The 27,673-nt window shown below is 42.2% G+C and overlaps 2 protein-coding genes across 3 annotated transcripts; both read right to left on the reverse strand.

Annotated features, from left to right (window-relative positions):
- Positions 1-400: 400 nt before the first annotated feature.
- bicd2 (bicaudal D homolog 2 (Drosophila)) lies at positions 401-11,725 on the reverse strand. 2 transcript variants are annotated; one of them, XM_071532101.1, is made up of 9 exons: positions 11,288-11,725; positions 8,516-8,728; positions 7,803-7,805; positions 7,298-7,450; positions 6,117-6,581; positions 4,041-5,054; positions 3,685-3,836; positions 3,022-3,253; positions 401-1,883 (listed from the first exon to the last, which is right to left on the reverse strand). In XM_071532101.1, exons 1-9 carry the CDS (start codon positions 11,519-11,521, stop codon positions 1,881-1,883), a joined length of 2,469 nt encoding a protein of 822 aa, XP_071388202.1. In that variant the 5' UTR covers positions 11,522-11,725; the 3' UTR covers positions 401-1,880. The 2 variants fall into 2 exon arrangements, with proteins under 2 accessions (XP_071388202.1, XP_071388201.1); XM_071532100.1 differs by lacking the exons at positions 401-1,883; positions 7,803-7,805 and having other exon boundaries at positions 1,898-3,253.
- A 4,565-nt stretch (positions 11,726-16,290) lies between these two features.
- On the reverse strand, positions 16,291-26,344 carry LOC139654896 (transketolase-like). Its single transcript, XM_071532126.1, is given in 14 exon segments — positions 16,291-16,478; positions 17,224-17,346; positions 17,732-17,825; positions 18,091-18,174; positions 18,310-18,440; positions 18,975-19,131; positions 20,480-20,644; positions 20,836-21,032; positions 21,234-21,352; positions 21,656-21,847; positions 22,711-22,808; positions 22,977-23,090; positions 23,235-23,352; positions 26,040-26,344. Coding segments are annotated over 14 exon segments (2,085 nt in total).
- Between the last annotated feature and the right edge of the window lie 1,329 nt (positions 26,345-27,673).

A 27,673-nucleotide genomic window follows, 5' to 3' on the forward strand; every position in this document is an offset into this window, starting at 1 on the left:
CTGAATATCATAACATTTTAAAGGTTCCTTTCAGGTGGTATTTGATACATAACATGTAATCGTAATACATAGGCCTACATTATGATTGAATGTATATGATTTAACTGTCTTTTATTTGATTCATAATGTTTGATTCATAATGTTTAGCGAGTCAACACAACCTCTCTTAGAAGTGGAATTTCATGGAATACAATTCTGTTTCCTTAGAGCTGTGTGTTTACCATGCATTCTCTGGTTTAAACATTTTATTTATGCAACTATATAATCCGATTCTAGGGATTCATTCACTCTTCCGATTACTGGCATAACGCCCATACCAAATGTCATGGTGGAATGGAAATTGAAGTTTTTATAAAAATAAATAAATACAAAAAACAAAGGAAAACTCAGAATTGTCAAAGTTAAATTTATTTCTTCACAAGGCATGACTTTAAGCAGAGACAGTATAGTGAAGCATGACCCTACTAGTGTTTTACCACAGGTATTGGCTTGTTGAACGTGTGACCAGCCATCTCCACACAAACTCACTTGAAACATCAAGGATGATTAAATGCTGTTGTCTGGATTTTTACCAGTTTGGCACTCTGTCAAATAAATACAATTAAAGTTACAGTAAAAACATATAAAACTCAATTAGGATCAAGAATGTGAGCAACAATGTGTAAAATATTTTTACATAGCATTAACACGTTTTGTTTTTTGCCCTGTAAATTGCACTTGTATGAACAAAAACACATAGAAAATGGCACTGCAGGCCCTCTGTTTGCAGAAAATGCATTTTAGGACGCAAAAGTTTTACATAAAGTATTAAAACAATTACATTAAAAACTCTCCTTCATGAATAAATCTTATGAATACTATTAACATCTGACCTTAGAAATCTTGTATTTAAATAAGTTTTGCATTAATACTCTTCCTTAGTCAAAGCAAACATGTCAGAACCTTTCTAACAACTCAGCAAACAATGTTCATATCGAGGAGACTAATTGTACAAAATCTTTTGTACTAATTTGTAGCTGCATACTTGCAGGATCATATAATGAAAACGATCGCCATTCCTGTTATTGTTTTCATTAGCTAAGAAAAAAATATTCCACATAGGAGACATGGCTATCAAAAAACTTGCTTCTTTCTATGGACAGCCATAAAGGCACTCCTAAATCTAAGGCCAAAAGGTAAATTAAAAAGGCAGAAAAGGCAACTCATATCAGTCAACAGTGGGTTGGAAATTCTGATTTCAAAAAGTAATTGCCACAGCTTTCTCACAGGGATCCTGTAATCTTCTCTGGTTCTGTTGCTTACTGACCGCATAAATGGATCATAATAAATTTCCTTTAACCCTGCTACTGATCTTTATGAAATAAATATGAATAAATATAGGTTGTATTACATGGAAATATTGTTATGGTTCTGGCAGCTAAACATGCACATTACATAAAAACATTGCATAATAGTTGAAATTAACATGACAAAGAAGAAACAAAGAGGCATCACCTAAAAGCAAAGGAGTAAAACACAAAGTGCTCAGTCAGGGTAACACAGGCAATGACAGAGTAATCATACAAAACGCTCATCTGATTCTTCTTCTGATTCAATAATCATAGTGGTGCATGTGGTCAGAAGACTGAATTTACAGTGGGTAGCCAGCGCCATGAGTCATACTTTCTGCAGTCACACTGTGAACCTTAGGGAATTTCAGAAGTTACTGAGTCTTTGCTCTCTGAAACAAGGCCTTCAGCAAATAACTGTGGGTATATCTCTGTATTATCAATTACAGGTTTTAAAATCATGATGGGATAGTGAAGAAACCAGCAGCACAGGGGACTGGCAACTGTCAGACACTCTGAGGGACCTCCATAAGGACACTTGTCTTGCGCAATTTACTGCAAATGGAGAGATAAAACAGAAAGATCACATTAAATTCTCAGAGAATTGATCAAATTTCACTTAACAATGTATTAGTGAAATGAAGATGGGGAGAAGCACCACAGGGTTAGGAGAGTTAGTGCACAGTGAAGATGGCTGCAGGAAGCAGAGGACTCGGGTATGTTATGGTAGCATGCAGGTTTCAGTTGTTATGAGTGATCAGGGATATAATGGAGGGTTACAATATGGAGTATAACAAGAAGAAACAACAGTCTTTTCAAGAAAAAAAAAAATACATTTCATGGAAATTACAAGAAATTAATGGAGACAGTAGTTTTGACTTTTGTCTTCATCTTGATCCCCAAATGACATTCAGAATTTTGCCACTACTTTTTTCCCCCCCTATAACTCTGGGGATGATAATTAAACAAAGCACAAGCTGTTTCTGACAGGTGTGAGAAAATGAAAGGGAATATTATGGACTCAGACACATGGATGTATAAATTCATGTTAGAGAAAGCCGATAGTTTTGTGGGCAGATGCCAGAGAAAGTCATGCAGTCCGGTTTCCCTGGTTCTCAGGCCAAAGAACCATCTGAATATCACATGGAAAAAACAGGACTTACCCCTCATGTTTGGGAGATTTGTGCCTTACTTATGCTAACTAAATATGGATATTTATTTTACCATGAAAAAACAATTATCCTTTGAACTGCATTTCACCTAGCATCCAGCTATAGAATGCCTATCAGATTACTTTATTAACCTTTTCTGGAGAGTCATATTTGTCTGCTTATGGAGAGATTAGACTCTGTACAGAACTGACTTATAGCAGCGCAAAAGGCAGGACAGGTTCAGCCAAAACCAGTCTAGGATCATGAACATCAACAAATAGTGTTTACAGTATACAAGCAATACTAGCATGCCAGTTACCATGTTAAAGGAAATATGGCTACAGCAAAAACCCAGAGAGCTTGGTGTTAGAAAAGATAAACGTATGCAAAGCCTGAGTTGAAGGGATGCAAATGTTGCAAAAATGATGCAGAAGTCTTCACAGGTCACAGGAAGTGTTGTACTTCTCACTGCAGTAGAACTCAGGGCCTCCCCTGATGCTTTGGGGCTCAGGGATGGCTCTGCAGGTTTGTCTCCGACTTACATGATGGTTGGCAGAGGCTCCTTTTCCCTTCATTTTGCCCTTGCCTCCTGCCCCTGCACTGCTGGTGCGGCGCGCCTGCTCATGGTCAAACTCCAGATCCTCCAGCCGTTGGGTCAAGGCCAGCTTCTGCTGGATGGCCATACGCAGCAGAGAGTTCAGGGTCTTCTTCTCATCTTCAGCAGCAGCCAGCTGCCTCTGCATGTCATCCAGCTGGGTCACATACTCATCGCACCTGAGAGAAAGAGAGGAGAGAGGGGGAGACAGAGAGCAAGAGAGAGGGAAAGGTAGAGTCAAACTGATTAAACAAAAGATATATACTATTTCCAGCAGGTGGTGCAAAATGCCTTGTATTGCTGCTGTCACATGTTTTCTCAATTCCCCAGCCTGCATTTTCCAGATGTGAGAATGAGGACCCTGCCAGCAGTCTCTGACTCGCTCTAGTATTACATCAGACAACTCCCACAATCCTCTGTGTCTCTCAAATGCACAGGAAATCTTTCGTGCAGACCTATGCTTTAGCAATTAAGACACAATCTGAGTTTCTCTATCATTACCAGGAAAGGATGCTGAAGAGGGGATAATGGAATTAGCACACTAAAATAAAAATACATTATAATGGTTCAGTATTCTTTTTTTTTAATGTTTGTCAAGAATGGAATATACCTTGTAGCAAACATGGCTCGAAGTGAGGAGAACGTGGCAGCGTCCTCTTTCAGGGCTTTGAGCTCATTGCGGAGCTTCATCATTGTCTCAGTCACCATGGCCTTCTCATTGTCATATTTACTCTTCAGGTTGGCCAGAGCCACCTCAGCAGTCTGGAGGGAACACAGGGTTACATGATTATCAGTGCCTTACACTTACAAAAACTCTGAACTCAAAGTGGTTATATTTCGGTGCTGTCAATTATCCCTCTCCCCCTGTATCTGTCTATTTGAGAACTAAAACAAGCTTTCTTCCTCTCTGAGAAAATGCATCCACTGCACATACACCCACACACACTCTCCTTGCACTCGTTTGACCTGTTTGTTGGCCTTTAGGACAGTTCTGAGAGTGGCGATCTGCTCCCTCTTGGTGCTGAGCAGGGACTTCAGTTTGAGGATCTCTTCCATGCAAGCCTCCTTGTCCTTGTCTGCCACTGTGCCTAGCTCCAGACTGGCTAGCCGCTGGCGTGACAGCTCTGTGGTGCGGTCCACTGCCTGCTGCAGGTGGCGGATCTGGTCCCGGATGATGGCCACCAGGTTATAGATGTTCATGGGCTCTGGACGGTGTTCTCGGGCTCGAACTGGAGCTGGAGCGGCATCGCTAGCCTCTGTCTTTCCGGGTTCGGTCTCAGTGATCAGCCCATTAGTGAGAAGCACAGGAGATGAGTGATGCTCCTTCCCTTCTTGCCACCCTCTTACACTCGCCCTGCCCTGCTTGTAATAGTCAAGCATGACGCGGTTAGGGGTCTCATTGTTGCACATACACACATGGTTGTAGAGATTGGCCAGCTCTTCACTGAAAGCCACTAGTTCATCCTGGGCCACATTAAGACTGCCTAGTGATTCTCCTGCAGTCTCGCTGACCAGACGGAGCTCCTTCTCCAGCCGGGCCATCTCCTCTTTGTCTGCTCGGCTGCTCTTCTCTAGGGACGCCAACCTTGCACTCAACTCCTGGACGTCACTCTCCAGTCGCGCTCGCTCCTCTTCATACTGGGTCCGACACTCCTGGTACTCCGCCCTCAGCGTCTTCAGCTCCTGCCTCAGCTCACCAGCTTCAGACATGGCCACAGTATATTTACACTGCAGGATCTCAGGTCCGTTGATGTCCAGCTCGTAGTAGTCTCCGTCTCCGTCATCGCGGCTGTCCCTCTCTTTCTCACTGTCGAGGGCAGACTGGCGCTCCTTGCTGGCCTGAAGTTTCCTCATTGCACTGAGGTTCTCAGTTAGCCTGCTGACAGCCTCCTTCTGCTCTGACAGAGTCCCATGGGCCTGGTCCAGCTGCTTCTGGGACTCCTGCAGAGAGTTGATCAGGGCCACCTTCTCTCGCTCCACCTAACACAGAAACAGAGAGATTTTCAGTCAGTTAAACAAATTTACACCACTTGACCATGACCAAGATCAGCAACAGCATTTGCTTGGCTATATATATAGAATAGAGAATACATAAGCATTGTTTGATCATTCTTATTAGCTTTGGCCATTATGGCTTAATAAATAGAAAGTTGGACTACTGGCAGCTCAGAGACAAAAGTGATCGTTGATAAGGCTATAACATAAGTGTATATTTGATTGCACTTTGAGTTCACTGCACTGAAGCCTACCTGACAGTCTCTTTTGCATGGGATTGTTTGTTGCTCTATCCCTTTGCACAAGATATACTATGTACTATACTGTATATACTTTAGGGAGGATAAATGCAGATGTTGATGCTTTACAGATATACTATCTGAAATGTAACTGTTTTATTTCTTCTCCATAAATATTGGTTCTGCACTGATTTTTCAGAAAAACATTGAACAGCTTCTGTGCATGCCACTTCAGCCCTCCCTCATCTTTGTCAGTCAAATAGTTTGACAGATGGTAGGTGCATTTTGAGAAAGTAACAGGCAGAAAGAATGACCATGCTGTCAATTACACTGTTTTTTTATGTCTGTATGAAGGATACAAAGTCAAACATTTTTTTTTAACATTCAATATTGATAATTAAATTAATATAGCAATGTCAGTTAGAAACCTTCAAGTCAGTCATTTGAAAACATGTGATTCTCTTTCAAGGAAAGTCAATAATCTGCTCATGCGCCTTTGGGGTGGGTAAAAACGACTACAGGGCAGATAAATCTTACTGTTTATTCTTGTAGCACATAACTAAGTCGCCCATCTAATTTGATGCATGTATATATCACACTGTAAATTCTGGTTGAAAAGGAATCCCATTTTGAGTGAATGAGTTGAAAGGATAGGATCAGGCAGCCATATTGTAAATACGTTTATCAGTCCTGACTGTGCTACTTTAGTGAGGCTGTTCAATAAGTAGTGTTTACCTTAATAATACATTATGGCAATTCAACAAGTGATGGTGTTGAATGGTCAGAGGGCATCTCGTGAAGCTCATACCTGTACAAGCTGCTGTTTAAGTTTCTGGATCTCAGAGATGTTGAGCTCACTCAGCAGGTCATCCACCAGGCTAGGAGCAGGCTTGAGGAGCTCCCCTTTCCTGTTCACCGAGGTTCTGTTGTCTTCATCACCCTCCGCTGTCTTCACCAAGCCATTCTCGAAGCCGCGGATTAGATCATCGTTGTCAGGCTCGGTGATCGTGGAGGGATCCTCCTGGAGTTTTAAGTTGTCGATGGAGATGTTAAGGGAGCTGTGGTAAAAAGAATCTCCAATGGTCATATAGTGGGACAGCTCCTTGCGCAGCAAGGCCTTCTGCTCACGCTCCGTTTTAATAGTCTCTAAAGCCTCGGTCAGCTGTCGCTCGGCGATCTCCCTCAGACGCATGGCTTCCTCCAGCTGGCTGCGTAGGCACTGGGAGTCCTCCTCCAGACAACGGATCTCATGCTTTAGACCCTCAAATTCCACCTGCACAGAAGGACAAGAATTATTTTTCTAAATTGAGTGGTGCCCATTGTAGTTCCTCTATTAAGCCCTAGTGCCACAAAGCTCGCAAAAGTGTTCTCCAGTGGCCTGAAAATAAAATCTCTGAGGCCATACAATTTCAGACACACCCTGAATAATATATTTTTTTTATTTTAGTAAAGGTTGAAAGTGAAACAAAGAAAATAAAATGAAAGAGTCCAAATCAATTTATAAAAAAGCCAATTTGCTGATTGCCCGTGCTTTAAATCACAGTGAGCTCCAGAAGTGTTTGGACAGCTACAGATTTTTAATGTTTGGCCTTGTTGCTGTATTACATTGGATGTGAAATGACACAATAACAATGAAGGTTACATACGTTAGAGTGTAAGCAATAATATGAGAGTATTATCATACATATTAGGTATGAACAGTTAAAAGAATTACACCATTATCTGAACATGATTTGCCCCCATTTCAGGGTGCATAGAAAGTGTTTGGATAGGTTTTAGTAGTAAGGAGAGACTGCTTAAGTGACTCATGCCCTTCGGAAAGCTCTGGAGTTGGGGCAAAGAAAAGATGCCTCAGCACACAATTAGGTGTGAGCATGTCACAACTGGGCCGCTGTCACAACTGCAACTACCTAAATCAAGCTATTCCTCTCATATTATGAAACAACGGTAGTGTCTACTATTGTGTCTTGTTAGTCGGCTTCATCTTACCTGGCTCTGTCTCAGCACAGAGACTTGTTTCTGAAGGGAGATGTTCTCCTCCTCCAGCTCACTGTAGTCCTGCAGCAGACGAGTCTCCCGCACTTTGTACTCTCTGATGTCATCACGCAGCTGACTGCGCTGCAGCTCCGCCAGCTCTGAACTCTACACACATCGGGACAGGAGGAGAGGGAAAGGAGAGAAAAAAATATATCATGGCAGGCTGTGTGAGACTAAATTCCAAACAAACTCATACATCTTTTATTGATTTCAAGGACAACATCACAAGGCAGGGCAAACTAGATCCTTGCTAATTCCACTGTCACGGTGAGTAAAATGAAAAACAGCATGTCAGCATGTTCCGCGTACCACAGAGGCAAGACCTTGGCAGGAAACTGTAATGAGGGAAGAAGAACATGGTCCACTTAACCAATCCAGACTGCAGACAGTCCTGGTGGAGGACATCCTTTGTGTCACTCACAGTGGACCATTACATCATCTTTCCTGCCGGGCAAACCTGCTAACTGACCATCCCCCACTACAGACATACACACCAACTCTCTCCCAACTCTCTGACAACTAGTGGTAAAACATTGGTCTCCATCTTATCTTCCATTCTCTTTACTAATTTTATCTTTCTTCCCATTTTGATTGTAACTGACACAGTAGATTACTCTAAAAATAATTCTTAGACAGAGGTGTACAATGAACCATTCAAATACACACAATGACTTCAAGTCATTTGGCACTGATAAGAAATGTGTGTTTAATTTATGAAACCTTCTTAAAGCTTCAACATGCTTGCTTCAACAGCATGACAACATGAAAGGCACATTCTTGGGAGTACCAAAACACACCAACATTTGTCAGCATTTCAGTTGGGCATTATTTGTATGAAATGTAGGAATGTCCAGTAGACTTAAATTGTGGGTTTGTGTGTCTATAACATGCAGGGAACTGCCTACAATGACTGTACATACATTAGAACTAGAGACAAGAATAATCTCCCCAGTAAGATCCAGCTCTGATTGATAAATACTGACAGTACGAGTATTAGATTAATTTCAAGATTAGACATGCTCTCTTCATAAATCAGGGCCAGTGTGCTTGAAACAAGACTGGCAGAATTGTCATCAAACTGTACTCAAATGGGCAAGAAACTGATATTTTAACCCTGTGTTCAATATCCGTAAATACTTATAGCCTTGTTTTACAAATTCCAAGGATTACCTCTCTCATCTCCAGGGCAATGGAGGCCAAGCGGTCGTTCTCAGCTTGTGTGCTGGTGAGGGAGGCTTTGGCCTGTCGGAGCTCATTCTGCAGCTCGAGGACCTTCTGCTGGTAGAGGGCCTCCTTACTGGCAGACTCCAGGATCAGTGACTCTTCCCTGCTTTCCCCATCTGCCGCCACCTTCCTGTGGGTCGAGTACGCTTGTCCAAAGGCCTGGGGACAGGAAGAAAGAACAAACATCAGAACAAACATCTTATCATCTTAGATCCACAAGTTATTATAATCATAGTGAACTTGCTCTTAAATACAGACACGGAACCACAACTACAGCCAGAACAATCATTGGCCACAGAGAAGGGAGCACTACAGTATCACAACGTTGTGTCCTGACCCAGAGCCCCCCTTATTTCCATAAAATGTATTTAAAAATACCAGGGCTTGTCATTCATTGGTTTACATATGTGACTGGTTGTCAGTCATGTTCTTCATGCTGTTCAAGAAGAGCCTTTACTCCCATGTAAGTGCTGTGCTGTCCTGCTAGTACATTTTGGTGGTGTCATTTCATGATGTTCATACCACACTCTGGCAGAGTATGGAAAGAGATTAGAGCCAGCAGAAAATGCATTTGAACTGCATGATTTTGACATGCTTATGACAAACTGTGAGTTGACAGGAGGTGGCTTCCTTCCAGTTCCAACACTCAGGAACCAAAACAAAATCCATTTTTTAATTAATTTATTCAATAAATTCATTTTTTGAGTTCAAACGGTTCAATATGAGCATGACAAATTCAAATGCAATTCAAACAGAATCTTGTTCCTTATCAGAGAGAGGTAGGTACAACAGAGTCCCCTATTTATTACTAACCCAGTGATGTCGACCACCAATGGAATCTTGAATACAAAACAAAGTGTCTAAGATTAACAGTATCACCAGACAGTCAGGTCAACACATTGACAGGTTAAATAGGGTGAATAGATTGATGTCAGTTTCCCACAGCCAGATGACTCCCAGGCCCACAGAACAGCCACCCAGTCTGCACTGGGACATTCAGCCAAACTGGTGATGTAATACCAGTCTTAGTCTCCTGTCCAAGACAGTCTTGAAAACCAACCACAGAGCCGGGGCGCTCCTTCCTAACAGCAGCCAGCTTGACTTCTCTCTTTGTCAGCATTTTGTATTCAAACCAATTAATATGTATAGCAAGAAGTGGTCAGATGTGATGTAGTAACCTAGTTTGATGTTTCCTTTTTCTCCAGCAGCCCTACTGACATACTCCACTGAAGAGGGAAAAGACCTACTAGTCAGAATCATGAGATATCCAGAGTATTAGTCAGAGAGGAACAACTGGGTACAACAATGAGTCAATTAGAGAATGGATTGCGATTTGTTCCATGAATAACACACAGTTGACCAAACTCATCATTAACATACAACTGAGAATAAGTCATTGAACCAGCCGCAAAGAACCCGGTGGAGGCAAAATTAGTTCTTTATTTTGAATGGACATGTAATTCATGAACTGAAAGCTGAACTCAATCACTATGAGTTTGGCGGTCAGACACGCATGGCATGGATAAGCATGGCCTTATTGACAGAGATGTCTACCTGGACAGCTTCTGTGTGAGATCAGTGTTTTGAACAGCTTGAACATACACCGCAGACCAAGAGACACACATCCAGCTGCTTCTTCTTGACAGATCCTGATCACCTGGGCTGGGTCTGTCTGTCAGTCACCTGTATGCACGGTATTAGGCATTTAACTGCACACTATCAGTCTCTATTTTCTGTAGTCTACTCATCTAAGAATGTTGCTCACTGGGCTAGGGGGCGGGATAGTTAAGGTTAAGACAGATCCAAAACATCCATCTTCAAGAAACCAATTTATGAAGACAGAAGGGCAGAGGTCTAGTTGATATAAGCAATCTACATCACATGCTGAGAATGCTCAACGGGACTTGATGATGTTGACTGCTACATGATTCGCATAATTATGAGCCACATAGGCAGGGAAATTTGGCCGACAGCAGACGTCTGCCAAACCTCAACGTTACATACCAGGAGCAGGCCTGGACAAGTGACCAAAAGGAATGACATGTTTTTGTTTTTCAAGATATTGAAAGTGCAGATTAGCTCACAACCCAGAAATCATTATGCCACACTTGACAAATTCAAGCTGTTTAACATTGTGGTTCGAGAGACTATGCGACATTTGTGCCGCAATTTGGATGCAGATAGCCAGCTGCTATACGACATGAGCCGGTGCCATGTGAACATTTTTTAGTAATTTGTTTTGACATTTTCAGTCGCGAGTCAATTGACGAATAGGCTATTTCAAGATTTCAGGACAGTGTGGCTTTGAGATCTTTTGTTCTTGGAAACATAATGAATGCCATCCATTTATGGCTTCAAAAGTAACAAAAGGCGTGACTCCAGAAGGAAAATTTGATGCTTTATAAAAACCGATAGTTCTGAGAGTTCTCCTCCTCCGTTCTGATTGGCTGAGACACGTTCGAATCCATTAACACCGGATAAACATAGACCTGTGACCGTATTACAAAGTATTTAAATATTAACGCGCTAACTGAATATAGGCCTACAGCTACTTATATCGCTACTTGCCGGTAGCCTACTTTGTTTAGCTTGCAAGAACTATATTGCTTGGCGGAAGAATTACTTTATTCACATGCATTCACGTTTCCTTTTAACTACTATCGATTAAAAGTAAAGTCTCTTGCGGCTCGTAGGTTAGATCTGTAACAGTAACGTTACCTCCTTCAGCTGGTCGAGCTCATGTCGGACCGTCTCGTACTCAGTCTCCAACTCATCGAATCGTTGTTTGAGCTGTTGTTTCTCCTCCAGCACCGCCAGCCCATATTCAGCCGCTTGGATCTTTTCATGTGTCGTTTCACGCAACTCCCGAGAAAGACGCTCAATCTCCGCTCGAAGCCACTGCGGCCCGGCCTCTGTCACCAGCGTCGCTTCGGGATATTCCTGGTCCTCCATAGATGTCTTGGCTCGCCGCGACCCACCGACTCACAACGATAACGGGACCCAGCCCCAGAAGGAGAAGTGCAGACAATCCTCCACGACAAGAAATCAGTGCCTGCTTTGTTGGAACTGCATGGTTGTGACTTTTGCGTCAAGATCCCTTCGCCTATTTGCACAGCAGAGATCGTCAGTGTTCCACCCAGACGACGATTTTGGCATTCTCAGTTTGCTCCACAGTGGCGGTGATTAAGTTTCTTTACGCTGAGAGAGGAAACTAAGTTGAGATCATCGGTTGGAAGCTACGCCTGCACGCGGTTCAAATCAGAGCGAGTGGGAGGAAATGTAGTTTTGTGTGTCTTGCCTTCATATTGAAGACTAACATACGTCGTCTGGCATATTGACTACAAGTACCATAGTGCTTTGCTTGGTCTGGGGGTCTCCAGTGAAGCCTTGAACGCTATCGATACGGCACTGCCATCTAGAGATGTGATAGTGGAGCTACAATTGTAATCGAGGGTCAAAGATTTATTATTTATTTAGCCTGTAATCTCTACATGTGATTTGTCTACACGACGACCAGTTGGGCTAATCCCGTAAAATGTGAATGCATGTGTTCTGCATAACAGGTTGTGGAGTGCATGATTCAACTATCTCACACATTTATAGACAGTAAAGCCCTTTCCCCGTGGTCATCTTTCCATATTGCCCTCCTTTTTCATTTACACAAACAGACACTAACTTTGCAGGAGGTCAACAGCCATATGTTTTGAATGTGACCGAATTATTCTGTATCAAAAGTCACATTTTCTTCATATTTCAAAAACATATTTCACTTTGGCAGAGCATTAGTAGCCTACTTTTCTGTGTGTAGCCTACATATCCACAGAGGTTCAGAGGAGGCCAACCTTCAGTGCTTTTTTTCTACAGCTTTTAACATCAATAACTGCAAGCAGGTAAAATCAGGTTTGAAAAGTATGATCTGGCATGCAGTGCAAAATATTTCCTGGATGTACTCTTTGTTATTTATAGACTTTTAAGAGTGCAATATTTAGACTTAATGATCAAAATTAAAGTAATTAAGTTGTGCTGGCTGAGTGTCCTCAGAACAGCCAGATTTGGTGGTTCACTATTCACAAACTCCTGCATAAAAACCTGTGCTACCAAAGTGAAATATCAGTTAAATTTGAGAGATATCAGTTTAACTTGAGAGAGAGGGAGGAGGAGGAGGAGGAGGGAGGATTGATGTGCAAGGCATGCCTGTGTGAAGGCAGTAGGGGATATAAGTGAGTGAGAAAGAAATTTGGTTTTGTGTGCTGAAGTGTAAATGGTGACAGTTTGCAGTCAGAGGGACTCAGAGCTGTAGAGCTGCAGGGAGAAAATGCAGTTAGACACATCGGTTCTCATTTCCCTTTCTTCTTAATGATGTTTTCCCAGTTAAGTCATTCTCCGGACAAGAACGCCTCTCAGCTCTGACATGGCCTCTGAGTGAGCCTCAAGACAGTCATGCAGTCGTAGAGCTTAGCTATTAACTGTTTAATATGTATGAACACCAGCCTGCACGAATCTGAAAGTGAAATTGTTTTTTTTTTGGGACTTCCCATCTGTCTGTGCACATAGCTGTGGCAGAGTGGTGACACTGGCTCAGGAAGTCTTTGCTCTGCCAACTCGATGGTTCAGTCACCTGTTACGGCACCTGCCTGGAGCGAGAGCCTGCTGCTGAACTTAAATGGTGTGTACCACTGGGTTACTGGGTCCCAGGTCTTCTTCCTGTGGTAATCCAATGGGGTGACTGTGAGATCCTTTACTACTCTCTGTATGTTTCTCTCTCTCTCTTACTCTGTATGTTTCTCTCTCTCTGTATCTGTCTCTCTCTCTACATATGTAATACTTTTATATTTATCCATCAAGCTATCTATATGTTTATCTGTTTCTGTTACCAACAGACCATGACCAATGTTTCTTTTTCAGGAACATGGACAACGCCTTTATGACTTTTACCACCACTGTATGTTGTAATTTATAGTCCAAATTAAAAGTGAAAGTAAATGTCCTAAAACTTCCTGAAAGAATTGAATCTTAGAGCATATTGCTTGGTATTAATCTATTGTTTTGAATTTTTTCAGCCAAATTTTACCATTTTTTCGCAATCTCCTTTGGCCTGGGATGTGGAATGGCACTCTATAGGCCTTATCGTCGTAAGTAGACATAGTATTCATTCATGCTCCAAGAATAAATGATACTTACTATTTTTGTTTGGTATATTTGTTATAAGGTGGACTCAGGAATAATGTTTGTGTTGCCTTTCCAGCACTTATAATTCCATCAGCTCTCGCTGTGTTCTTCACCCTAATATTCGAGTTGGTGGGCATAGTTTCTGGTAAGCTGAACTTGAATGTGAACCTGAATGTTCACATTAATATCTTTTAACAAGTTTGTGAAACTTCTTTATCTAAAGATATAATATAAAACACTCATTTTGTTTATTACTCTATATATATCTGTGGAAATGAATCATTGATGATAAATAATTATTTCATGTTTGACCTCAAGAATAACAACATCAATGTAGATTTTTTTTTGTGTTCCACTCAGATTTGCCAGCCCATACTAGGAGATGTGAAGGTCCTCCCTATGACAGAAGAGGTACTAATCCCCATACATACTCCAGAAGAACAAACCGATGATGCTGATTTATACAACAATTAACGCAATTATATAAATCGTTAACCACACTCAGACCTGTTCTTCTTAAAAGCTAACATTACCTTCCAACTCTCTCTAGATGCTTACTGGGGATTCTGTGTTGCTCTGTTTGTAGCTGTCCTGAACCTCAACTCATATCATGGTAAAGGCACATGGGTATACAGTATGTGAGATATGCAAATGCACTGAGAAAATATGTTTTGTGTGGTTAAGTTTTCTGCTTTATTCCAGTCTACACAATGTCTTATGGATGTGGGATCATGATGTTTGCTGTTAGAGGAGCAAAACGGAAATACAGCTCTCTGTGGTAGGTAGCTCTCAAAAACATCACTTACAAGACATTAGTCAAACCTTACAAATTGTTCTAGAGCCTTCATAGCTTTGGCATGGGTTGAGTGGATCTTTGGATGTGTTTGGAGGTTATAAGTAATGGTATTGTAGAACTTGTATCATCTAAAGATATTATTTGTCTCTTTTTGGACAGGGAGATGAGACAGAGACAGCGACCTGGGTGGTAGAACGACTGTAGAGGATTGAATTAATGTGCAGTGACACGTGATATCTACAAGGTCGCAAAGCGGACTTGTGTTTGGTGAACTGAACTTTAGACTCAGTTCTTTCTTCAGGGAGATACTGAATTATAACTGGACTCCATGCGTAGCCATGGTGACAAATGCACTTTCATGGTCATCTATCAGAAGCTTTTGTGATCAGATCTTAACAGTTTTGATGGGCATTACCTCGGTCAAATGGAAGATCTATTGGTTAGCTCAAAGATGTAGAGAAGTAATTCAGTTAGTGAAGTCATGAAACAAGTTATGCAGATACTTTGCTTTCAGAAACTCTATGAATTGTATAATTCATATTAATACATGCTTTCATTCATCGTGGTATTGTACAGTATCATTTAGTTAGACACTGTTTCAGTTGTTTCAAAGTTGTTGTATGCATGCATATGCATACTGCTCAACCTACACACATAAACACACATAGGGAAAAAGAATAAACACTTATGAACTCTCAAACTCAAATGCAGAGGGCTTTATTACATGAAAGTAAGGTACATACAAAATTTCAAGTAACAAAGGAAGTGTTTGTTCTTGGGTTCACAATTCAGATATAACTCTACCTTCATAGCCACAACCAACCATATTCTCCATCAGCACTAGCAGGACCTGTACCCCTCCACCTTACCCGTATGTTAAAAGATTATGTGACTGACTACACAATGATTATTGTCACATTGTTGGAATGGTCCAACTGTACAGCCAGCACAAATGAATACTGAGGTGTATAGGTTTATGTTACTTTAAACTCTGTAACAAAAGACAGTGTTGAAAACAATGTTAAATTTTGCTAACCAAAGAAGTTGAAGTTGTCTGATGATGTGTATTGTGGTTTTGGGAAACATGGATCAAATGCATAGTGGACTTCAGCGTGACTGCTCTTTGTGGCCTACCTACATTTGTTTGATCTTTTTTTCACTTCTTCAAGACTAACTTCTACAAACATCAATTCAGTTAGATCCTTTCAGAGACTGTTGTCATGATAAAGACACCTACTGTACTACTATATGCCCCACCCAGCCTTAAGCGCTACATCAGAACAATATAAAAGTATTAAAATACATTGTTGTAAGTTGAATCAGGTTGAACATATCAAAGAGCATTTCAAAAACACATGAGAGCATCACATAGTACTCATGTTGAGTCACAACATGTAAGAACGTATTATTTTGAATGGTGAGTGTCCACCAATAACTGCCAGCTAGGTTTGATGGTCAGTTATGATAAATGAACTGGACATTGTGATGATGACCAATGACAATGCAGGGATTAGGAGTGAGGATGTGGGTGTTTGCATCTGTGTATTTTTGTTTGTGTGTGATGGATGCGTGAAAGAAAGGTAAATGTGGAACTTTACTTCAAAATGTACAGCACAAAATCACATTACTTTAGTTAACACATAAGGGCGTTCACAGTGAAGGAATTTAAAGAGCTGGGTGTATTGTGAATTGAAACATACTGTTTCTCTTGATCTGAAGGGGTGTGGTTAGATAGGTGGGTGGGGCAGGGTGGAAGTTACTTGGCATTGGTAGAGCTGCTTAGCATTTTGCGGACGGCCTGGGCAATGGCGTCACGATCGATACCGTAGATCTTGAGCAGCTCGTGCGGTTTGCCACTGCGGGGAACGTGGGACACAGCCAGACGATTCAGGCTGAAGCCAGACTCATTGACCATTGCTGAGCACACTGCCTCCCCCAGGCCACCTGTGGAACAGCAATTCATCACATATGAGAAAAGAAGAGGGAAGACCAATCCTCCCCAAAGGCTGCCACCTTTTCACCTCAAAAGCTTTGGCCCCTCATTGGTAGCAAGGATATTAATGCTATTATTCACATATATAGAGAGAAGATAACAATTTGAGTCAGCCAGACTTAAACCCACAACATTGTGAGTACATAATATGCCCTTGACCACTGAACCACTAGGATGCCCCAAAGGACAGTCCCACTTAAGAAAAAAGGAGATGCTCAACATCAGAGTGACTACAGATGCCACATCTCTTTGGTCCAGTCAAATCCATGCCATCACCCATCCCCACCCTCCTAACAGGCACAGGCACAGGCGGGGCTGGGCATGGCTGTCTGTGCTATCTAGGTCACACTGAGCCCCATGGGCATGCGCTCAGCTAAGGAAATCTGACAGCACTCTGCCTCACTGGCCCTTACACTCTCTCCCTCCTCAGTATACAAAATGCACCACGATACCCTGCCTGCAATGATGGCGCACAACACTCTGCCTCTCCTGGGCCAATGAGCAAATGCCATCACATTGCATCTCTGCCACTGAGCCAATGGAAACATGCCACCACAGCGCACCCCAGCATCTGGACCAATGAGAAGGCCCCAGCTGCATACATTTATAATGCTGAGATGCTTATGGTTGTCAGGTTAGTAGTGGGCATACAGTATGCAAAAGCTCTAAAGTAGACTACATTAGATGAAAACCTACCTTCATAGTAGTGGTCTTCCACAGTGAGGATACGGCCCCTGGTGGCACGAGTGTGGTCAATGATGGTTTTGGCATCCAGCGGTTTGATTGTGAAGGGGTCAATGACCCTGATAGAGATCCTCTCTGGAAAATCAACAATTTAATTCAGTGGAGGAATATAACATCTATAGATACTTCACTGTAATTGAGTGATGGATTTGATAAAGTAGATTTCCTTATAAATGCTATTACGCTATAAAGCTGCTATAACAACTGACTAATGTCACTTCTCAATGCATGTGTAAAATATCACAATGAGGCATTTATGGTAAATTAATCAACTTCTTTATGAGCATCAGGTATCCAATATTTTTCCACCTAAAGGTAGGTCAAGCAAGCATTGGCTATGCAAGCCAAAGCGGCGAACAAGGCCAGGTCTGTCTGATTTGTCATACATGATCTGGCATACATTTCTGATCTCCTAACACTCAAACACAGTATTTGGATGAGAAATCGGCCTTTGCTGTACCTTTCTTTAGATGCTCAGCTGCAGCCAGAGCCTCATGCAAGGTCACTCCAGCTGCCACCACAGTCACCTGATCCTCCTTGCTCTGGTACACCACCTGGTGAGGGGAAAGGAAGTGTTTACTATTACACGTGATACTTTTTCTGTTTTAAGCTTTGACAGTGCTCGGTATGGTGTGCTCATGTGTGAGTGGCTGGTGCTTTTCTTCATTTTTTGCCCCTAAAGGCAGCCATTTTGTTTGTGTTCATCCCCTGATGCAGCACTCTCTATACACAGGATGTCTTCAGTGTCTGAATTTACAATAGCTTGGTCTATTGCTGTCCTGGTAATATATAAATCAAGCACACAAAGGGGTTTCTCACCTTTGCCTGTCCAACATGGAAGTCCTCATTGCTGTTATAGATGATGGCATTCTCCTGGCGGCTAGTTCTGATGTAGCAAACACCCTTTATACAGAGAAACATAACAAGAGCATCATCACAGAGGGCATTTTGAGAGTAAAAAGACTGTTTTTTGCAAATACATATCAAATGTAAAGATATTGTAAGGATGCCAGAACCCCGTGTTTAGGTTTTAGGTACCTTTGTGTTTACAGCCAGCTCCACAGCTTTCTCAGTAGACACACCATCACTGGGATAGAAGATGGTCGCTGTGGGAAGGGCCCTGAACATAGCCACATCCTCTAGACCCATCTGAGAGGGGCCTTCCTCTCCTGGAATACACACGCACACACTTGATTACATCTGACTACATATACCCAACGATTAGATTATCCTCCAAATTTAAAAAAAAGTTATCTACTGGTCAGGTCAACTGACAGGCATGCATGCAGTTGCGCAGACATAAAGCCAGACTTACTGACAGAGTGGCATGCAGTGTACCTGCACTAACAGAGGGACACCTGGGTTCCTGGTGACAGCTTCCAGGACAGACAGGAAGGGTGAAAGAGGGAGGGACTGAGTACTAGGAGTACGGCCGTAGAGGATAAAGGGTAAGGAAAACACAGTATTAGAGGGAGAGAGAGAAAGGGTTGCAACACACACACACACAGACCACTCATTTTGGCAGTTCATTACCATTTAAGAGGGTGTGAGAGTGCGGTCTGAGGAGAGTGGGTGTTGTGAAGTGGCAGGCTTCAGTGCAAGGAAATAATGGTGGGTGTTGTGAAGGAGTGTGTGTTAGGTAAGGTGTGTGGGAGGGATTGAGGTGTGTGCCACAGACAGTTGGATAGTTAAGGTTCACTAACCAGTGGACAGGCCGCAGTGGGAGCCACACAGGTTGATGTTGCTCTCTGAGATGGCGGCCATGCGGAGCTGGTCATAGGCGCGGGTGAAGAAGGAAGCCAGAGTGCTGGCAAACACAATGTTCCTCTCACGGGCAGCACAGCCCATGGCAACACTGACCTAGGAAATGAATGGAGTGTGAAGCGATTATCTTCTAGTACCTCCCTAAAAGCACAGGGGCAATATCTTTGTATTATCTTACAAAGTCTGTGCCTGAAGATAGTTAGATGCACATAGATCACCCACATGTGAACTTGAGAGGATCACCCAAGGGTCACACTCCTGTGGTACAAACCATATTTGAAAAGATGGACCATGCCTCTTTGATCCAAAGACCAAGTTAAGCAGAGAGTCAGTGAGAAGAGTTTCTTTCAAAGCTCAGGAGCTTATGGTCCCATATGGGTGGAATCAGAGGCATGCCTCCTCTCACAAATCATTTCCTTTTTCCTGTCTCCACGGCCCTCCCCAATCCCTTAGCTCCTTCCCTTGCTTTGTCAAAACCAAAAGGCAGATAAATTAATTTATTTCTTTCCAGCTGATAAAATTAACAATGACCAAGCATCTTTGAAAGTGCAAAGGTGATGTTACAGAATGTTTAATAGATATAAGCGATGAACACAGACTACTTATGTAAAACAGTTAAGTACATGAATACTAAATTTATCTGTATAAATACATAAATCAAGCCTTTGATTTTATAGTAACAAGCTTCTCATTTAAATAGTAATGGTTTTTCATTGGAAGATGTCTAATTTGTATGAGTGATTCTATTTCTGCCTAATCAACTTTTGACATTTCTCACGCATTCAGCCAGATGGCCCCACCCTCTGCACTGATTAATATTTCACCTCTGAATACACTTGTCAGAACTGCTTCTCATCATACACATGCCTGACCTAGATTTCAGTTGGCTGCTGCTGGAACCAGAACAGCAGGAGGAATAAATGTCTGATCGCCTCTCCCCAAAATATTAATCTAAGGTCAGATAGAAAATTATGACAGAGGCAAGGACAGGGATTTATCAGATGCAGCCTAACCATAGGCGGCAGAAGCAGCCATGCAGACCACAAGGAGGTGTGTTGTAAATGGGTCACGTCTTTGCCCATCGCTGCATTATGGATGGACAACCCATGTATAATTTAATAACCCAGCCTCAGACACACAGCTGAGAAATGAGGATGTACTGAGCCAATCAGAGGAGAGACAGGAATTTACTCAGCAAATTAGCACTCGATAGGACGAAAAAGAGGTGTTTTATTTAGTGAATAAACTTGAATATTTGAGGTGTGTGATTCAGAGTGAGTGAATCAATGTGCAACAGAGGGAATAGAGAATAAACTTAAGTTTCTGTAAACCTAATGTGAAGCTTACAATAATAAATATATATTGTAAAAAATATATTGTAAAAAATAGCTTTTTCAAGCTTTGTGTAATTTGCATAATTTTGGGGGTTTAGGAGAGATCATACCATGTTCTGCTGAGCAATGTAGCACTCAACAAAGCGGTTGGGATGCTCATTCTTGAAGATCTCTGAATAGGTGAGGTTGTTGGTGTCTCCGTCAAGGGCCACAACACGTTCGTTGTAGCGGCCTAGCTTGGCCAGGGCCATCCCATATGCCTTCCGTGTGGCAATCTACAGAGAGAGAAAGTAAGCCGATCAATCATCAGCATGAACCAAGTCTGTTGGTTTGTCTAGCTCTAGCTTTTATTCCTTTGGATTTGTGGTAATTGTATATATGTGTGTGTAAAGTTGAAAATAGAAGATGAAGGGTATTGATCAAGCCAGCGCATGAGATGTTTGTATACAGAATGCACATGGGATACCTTTTCTCCAGGCTTGTAGCTGGGTGCACTGGGCATCCTGACGTTCCTCAGGCTGACCGGAGGGGAGTCCTCCATGGGGGCAGCTGGGTACAGGCGCTTGCTGCTGTTCATGATGCGACTCTGCAGATCTTTCAGCACCACCTCTGCCATGTCCTTGGGCAGTGGCTTGGCATGCCAGCCCATCTTATCCTCTGCAGCTGAAACCACATAGACATCACATGGTACATTCAAACACTGACGGGTTGATGGGCGGCAGACTCACACCACAAAGCACATTCATTGACCGACGCTACGTACTTTTTGCATGTAATTAACACTGGCGTGAGAGCAATGCACTTGCAAAGGTACATGACTATGAGTAACAGGATGCAGAGAGGAGAGCGACAGAGTGAGAGTACCTGGGATGCCCTTGCCCTTGATGGTTTTAGCAATGATGGCAGTGGGTTGATGGCGTGGCTGGCTCAGAGCCTTGCAAAGCTCCTCCACACTGTGTCCATCCACAATGATGGCATGCCAACTACACACACACACAAACACACATCAGAGCCACACATTAGAGCACATCATGGTATGTTTCATATGGACAGACAGCAGACATGGAAACACACGAGGACACAAACTACGCAAATAATTTAATAGTACAGTAGCTAGTTAGGGACAGACATTAGATCTTGTGTATTGTTTGAATAACTATTGCCTTTCATACAATCTTCTCTCACAGCACATTCATTAACATACACACACACACACACACACAAGCACCACCCTCTCATAGACGCAGAATTTAAAATTTTCAGTTTTTAATATTATACACTATTACCCAAAAGCTTCACAACGCTTCTGATATTTTTCTACGTGATGCTGCAGGGGTGCTGGGTCACTTTGGCCCAGACGGTTGATGTCCATGATGGCCACCAGGTTGTCCAGCTGGTAGTAGGAGGCGAAGGACATGGCCTCCCAGACAGACCCCTCTGACATCTCACCATCCCCCAGCAGGCAGTACACACGATAACTGAGGTGAAGAAAAGGGCATGATCATACAATAAGTGTGTGCGTGTGTGTGTGTGGTGTATGTTGTGGTGGGGGTGGGGTATAGCGCTAGCAAGAAGCGGCATGTCTCCCAAAAATGCACTCTGACAGTTTTCCAGTCAGATTGGTTCGCTGTCATTAATGTGACAGAACACATTGGTAAGCAGCTGTGAAGTGAGAAAGCTTTCTGAGGTTCATAAAGGAGCGGCTGCTGAATTTCACACCTGCTTCTGCAACATATAACATACTTTCTCCCACAAGCCACTCGTTCAACCCCACAGACTCATTTAAACAGGACAAATTATCATCTTATATTATCAAATTAAATTGCTAATATACTTACAGTATGTCATCAGTCCCAACTACTATACCCACTGAGTGAAAATTTCTCTACAAAGGTATTTTATGCAAAGCTATGCTGTTTACTCAGATAATAAAAATTAAGGCAAATGTGAATTGGTTTGATACGTGGTAATAATTCAGAACAATAGATTGAGAATAAATGCAACATGGTTGAATGCACTAAGTCTCAATTTGACTCTGAGATGAAATCTGTTTGGATGGTAAAAATAACTGAGATATGACTGCTGGGCCTGTGATTATTAGAGCAGAAGAATCGGGAGAGCAGAGCATGCAGCCACGCCACACACACCCACAGAACCTGGAAAATCCTCGCTATACACTAAAAAGAAACCACATCATCTCAAAATTAAAAAAAAATTAAAAAAAGACCTATGTTGAAAACCATGAACCCCCAAAATACATCAATGGACCAAAATATTATGAGTGTGTATTGTGTGTCTGGTGTGTGTTTTCTTTTTTTTTTTTGCATGTGTGGACTCTTACCTGGACTTGTCAAAGTACTTCCCAGTGTATGCCATCCCGCAGGCCACACCAAGGCCCTGTCCCAAGGAGCCAGTGGCTACATCCACATATTGCTGCTTCTGAAATGCACACATCATATCCACACACACACACACACACACACACACACACACACACACACAGTGAAGTGTTATTAGAGAGCAGCGTGGTTTCGAATGTGTTGGTATAGTGTTTAAGCTGAATTAACTGAGTTTTCTGTTTCCGTCCTGAGGCGTGAGACCACTCACAGGAGTCGGGTGGCCCTCCAGGGTCGAGTCAACCTGGCACAGACTGAGGAGCTCGCTCTCCTTCAGGAAGCCCGTCTCAGCCCACATGGAGTACAGCGCCGGAGCAGCATGACCCTGGAGACAAACACAAGCATGAAACAGCACTATCCCTGTCAAACAACTCCCAGGTAAGCCAAGGAAATGTTCAGACTCAACACACACACACACACAAGTAAGAATGAAGGTCTCCAGTCCAGACTGGGTGGGACTGGGTCTCACCTTGGACAGAACAAAGCGGTCATTATTGAAGTTCCTGGGGTCTTCAGGACGATACTTCATGGTGTGGAAGAAAAGCACAGACATGATTTCTGCCACACTGCAGCATGATGTGGGGTGTCTGGACAAGACGGGAGAGGATGCTGTTACCCATATGTGAGACATACAGCACACATGCACACAAGAATGTGTAACCCCCACACACACAGTGAGAGAGAACACTTCCAGCTCCAGTTTATTCAAATACAGTACATAGTTCAAAAACAAGAATGAGTTCCCTTCAGTATATTAGTACAGGTGGAAACCGACATCACTTGGTGCTGCTAACAATTGTTTTCCCAGGCAGTTATTCTATGAAGCCATCTGGCAATTTGGAATTAATTTGCAAATAGCATGCATACTCTCTTTGTCTTGCACAAGTGTGCACAGCATTTGCAGGACTCCCTCTGTCAAGGCAAGCACTAGCACACATTTTGATTGGCTGACAATATAATAGTTCAACCGTTTTTGACAGGTAGAACATAAAGCTGGAAAGTTGCCAAATAATACCAGATTTTCTTTTTTGTAAAGGGCAACTGATTTGGTTCCAACTCCACCCGGCCATTCAATACAGTTATCTCCTCTGTACGGGAAATGTCTGATGGATAATTGGGGATGGCAGGTGTTGGCCCAAGCTAATTCCCATTTATTCTTAGTGTAAACAAAAAAAAACTTTCCCCAGCTTTGTATAACAGTACACACAAGAAAGAAAGCACCGGTTTTAGTGCTATATAGAAACTATTTCAAGGTGCTGCACACAACCATTCTCACCTGGCACAACAAAGCACCATCTTTGAACCAATTGGTTCATTGTTTATATTTATTGAAAAACTTATAACTGTGATTTAGACAATACCGTGGAGGCCTAAACATAAGTTAAGATGGGGGTCCAACCTGTTATCAGTGACCAAACCAGTTCCAAAAGCAGATACATAGACCAAATAACTAGAGGTAAAAACTCTTATCGACCCACTGAACAGCCAAAACAGGTACATATAGGTATTAGTAAGAGTAACAGTAATAGTTCTACATGTATTCACATGGAAGAACCATTTACAGTGTTATACTGAGCCACTCACAGGCTGTAGAAGCACATGGAAACACTGTGTGCTGTATGCAAAGGGTCCCAACAGATTCACTGGTGCATGAGGGTTCTGACCCAGATCATCAGTGACCCAAAGCAGACACTTACACCGCCATGGAGTTTGAAGCTCTGGAAGAACTGGTTGTAAATGTAACCATGATGGTAAAATGAAAAACAATCTATGCTTGTATAAAACAGCATTATATTGAGTCACTATATGAAACCATTCATGAACTGTTGAACTACTGAGGAGCCCACTTTTTTATTTTACATGGAACCACCAAGTGCTACATGGAATAGGGCCTGACAGACATGATATATTGGCACAGTGATATATCATATATTATAGATATATGATACCAGATATATAGGTATTGGAATAATTCACTGATAATGCACCAATGTAACTGGTGCAAAACCTGATATAGTCATTGAAGAAACAAGAAAGTTCACATAAAAGTAGAGTATATACATTTCTTTTAGAACTCTGCCTAGACCTGGAGAGGGATATTTTATGATTTTAGGTTAAGTAACAATCAGTTTTAGTGGCTAAATGTCCTTCAGTGTATCCCTTTGTCCCTATCAGCATCTGTTCGATACCCCAAAATTGTGTAATGTGCAAGTAGGCTCCAATATGGAAAAAAACACTCATGGTTCTCCAAATAGAAAAAAAGATTTAGGATTTCATGTAGCTGCTCAAATAGTGAGGGTTCTAAAAAAAAAAAAAAATCCCCATTTACCCATAATGATCTCTGTAGAGACATTTTTTTTTAGAATGTGAGTGCTGTGATACCGTACTGCATCCCACTAATGCAACAGAAATCTATGACAGAGGTCTAAGGGGAGATGATAAGCAGGATTTAGATTAATCCATAAAATATTAAAATCCTGTCCCAGCAAAATCATGCTTTCATCAAGCATGCAATATTCACATTCATGTGCAACCTGCCATCCACCCAACACTGCATGCTCTAGTCCATCTATTGTGCCCACTACTGGACAAGGGCATATTAAATTTCCTCAAAAAGCAATCATATACAATATATATCCTTCAAACAAAATGAAAAAAATAAATATTTAAAGAAAAATCAAAATACACTGGAGGCAATATGAGCTTTTTTTTTTTTATCAACAATGCTCAGAAATTTGAAGATTCAGGCCTCTGAAAAGATTTTATTATTCACTATGCTGAAAATGTATCCTTTGTTTTGGGCTGTGATACTATGGAATTGTGTTCCAGATGTATTTATGAATTTCACAAAAAGGAGAAATTAAAGAAGAAGATATATTCTAGCTTATATAACTTTTATATACTGTAATATAATACTATAATACAAAATTGATGTAGAAATTTTAATTTTCAGCCATTTAGTCAACGAGGGACTCAAAGTGAAATTTACCCCATTAACAACTCTGGATGTTCCAGTTATTCAGTCAGCAGCGCGTGAGAACAAAGGCAGGACATGCTGTTCCTTTTGCATTTCACTTGCACCCATGTGTGTGCATGTGGGTGTGTGTGTGTGTGCATACAGTATGTGTGTGTGTATGTCGTTAGGTAGGTGAGTGTTGGTGTTCAACTCTGCATGTTGCAAAGAAATTAGAAGTTTGCATTATGTTTTGCATGCATTGTGCCTGTTTGTGAGTAGAGTGCATCCACTGTCTGTGAATCAGTAGAAGAGACTTACCCACTGCCTGCAGCAGTTGTTGCCTTGATGGAGTTGATTCTGAGGCGGTTGGCGATATTCCTTAGCGCCTGCACTGTCTGCTGGTCAGGTTTGTGGTAATCCTCCATGAAGGCAAAATGTCAAGTTCCACAGCACCAGAAAAGTGGACCAACAACAATCCTCTGTTGTGTATTGTGTGTGTTTTGTTTGTTTGTGGGAGCGAGGGTTGGCAAAGAGCAACACCCGATTTGTGTGTGTGTGAGTGGCAGAAAGAGAGAGAGAATGGAGGAGAAGCAGGATTTATCCTATCGTGCGTGCAGACACATACATACACAAGGACACACACACACACACACACACACACACACACAGACAGACAGACACACACGTACACACACAGAGGAGGGGGAGCCCAGTGACGTGGCTGAAGTCGAATGGCACTCATGGCATTGGCTACATCATGACCGGGATGGAGGAGGTGTGTCACAGCCATAGACATGGAGGGGGGGAGGTTGACGGATGGGAGGAGGGTGGACATTTGAAGCGTCTAACCACGATTGACTTTGGCTTTACTGTCCAAACTCATAACCTCAGACCTTGATGGTTGATTGTTCTTTGTTCTTTACCCCCCGACCCCCAAGCCCCAACCACCCACCACCACCCCACCCTCGCCCCAACCACCCACCACCACCCCACCCTCACTCCCAACCCCCGGGTTTCAACGGGGCATCAGTTGCTTTCACTGGGGATGAAGAAAAAGATGAGGGATGTGAGTGACAAAAGGAGAAAGAACAAGAGAGAGAGAAAGAGGGAGAGAAGGAGCAAGAGAGAGAGAGTGAGGGAGAGAAAGAGAGTGTGAGAGATAGAGATAGAGAGAGAGGGAGTGAGAGGGACAGAGAGAGAGAGAGAGAGAGAGACAGAGAGACACAGAGAGAGAGAGAGAGAGTTTTTGTTGTTGTGGTGGTGTCCTCTAAAATTGTGATCTTTTTAGACAGAGGCCAGACCTGCAGAATATCGGCTCTGTGGTCTCTCCTCAGTCCTGATCCCCTCCTCACACTCTGTCTTCTGTCTCACATCATCGCACTCTGTGAACTCTGAGTCCGCAGACCGAGGACACCATGTTCTTTCCTCAGCAGCCTCATGGACCTGATATCCAGACGTACCCCAGCCTAGCTACTGAGCCTTTATTCTAAATTACCTGGAGGGCAGAACAGTAATAGTGCAGCGGTGAAGCAACACTGTGTGAGAACTTCTGCTTCATTACCTATTTGAGTATTCCTGCCATTTGTGAAATATCTTATTTTCCCTCAAACTTAAGATGACTTGCCAATATGATTTGAAATTATTTTGCAGTTGACTAGATATGTACAGTACTGTAGCAGCACACTATTTTTTTGAGAATATATATGTTATGGTAAATGCATGTAGATGTATACATTTACCATTTTCCAAGTTTCACTATGACCTGTATATTTGCATTGTATATGAATTATATGGAGTGGAATATATCAAATCAAATATGACTTCCATATCCAAAATCAAGATTACTCTCATTTCAGTTTTTTTCATTTCATCAAAACATATTTTTTATCCTCTTCCTGTTTTCTGCTTTTGTGATGTTTTTGTCTTTGATGTGTGACTTTTTTTTTTTTACC

The sequence above is a fragment of the Centroberyx affinis genome, unplaced genomic scaffold (assembly GCF_046629955.1).
Source record: "Centroberyx affinis isolate AG114_WGS23_722 - 3 ecotype Tasmania unplaced genomic scaffold, CSIRO-AGI_Caff_v1 ptg002163l_1, whole genome shotgun sequence".
Lineage (NCBI taxonomy): Eukaryota > Metazoa > Chordata > Actinopteri > Beryciformes > Berycidae > Centroberyx > Centroberyx affinis.

What these genes read in the sequence shown, in the direction of transcription:
- bicd2 (XM_071532100.1), bottom strand. Translation starts at nt 11,521, where the DNA reads ATGGAGGACCAGGAATATCCCGAAGCGACGCTGGTGACAGAGGCCGGG. An exon ending in AGCTCGACCAGCTGAAGGAG is followed by an intron (nt 8,729 to 11,287) that starts GTAACGTTACTG and finishes TCCTGTCCCCAG; the next exon opens with GCCTTTGGACAAGCGTACTC. An exon ending in TTAAACAGCAGCTTGTACAG is followed by an intron (nt 5,055 to 6,116) that starts GTATGAGCTTCA and finishes TTTCTGTGTTAG; the next exon opens with GTGGAGCGAGAGAAGGTGGC.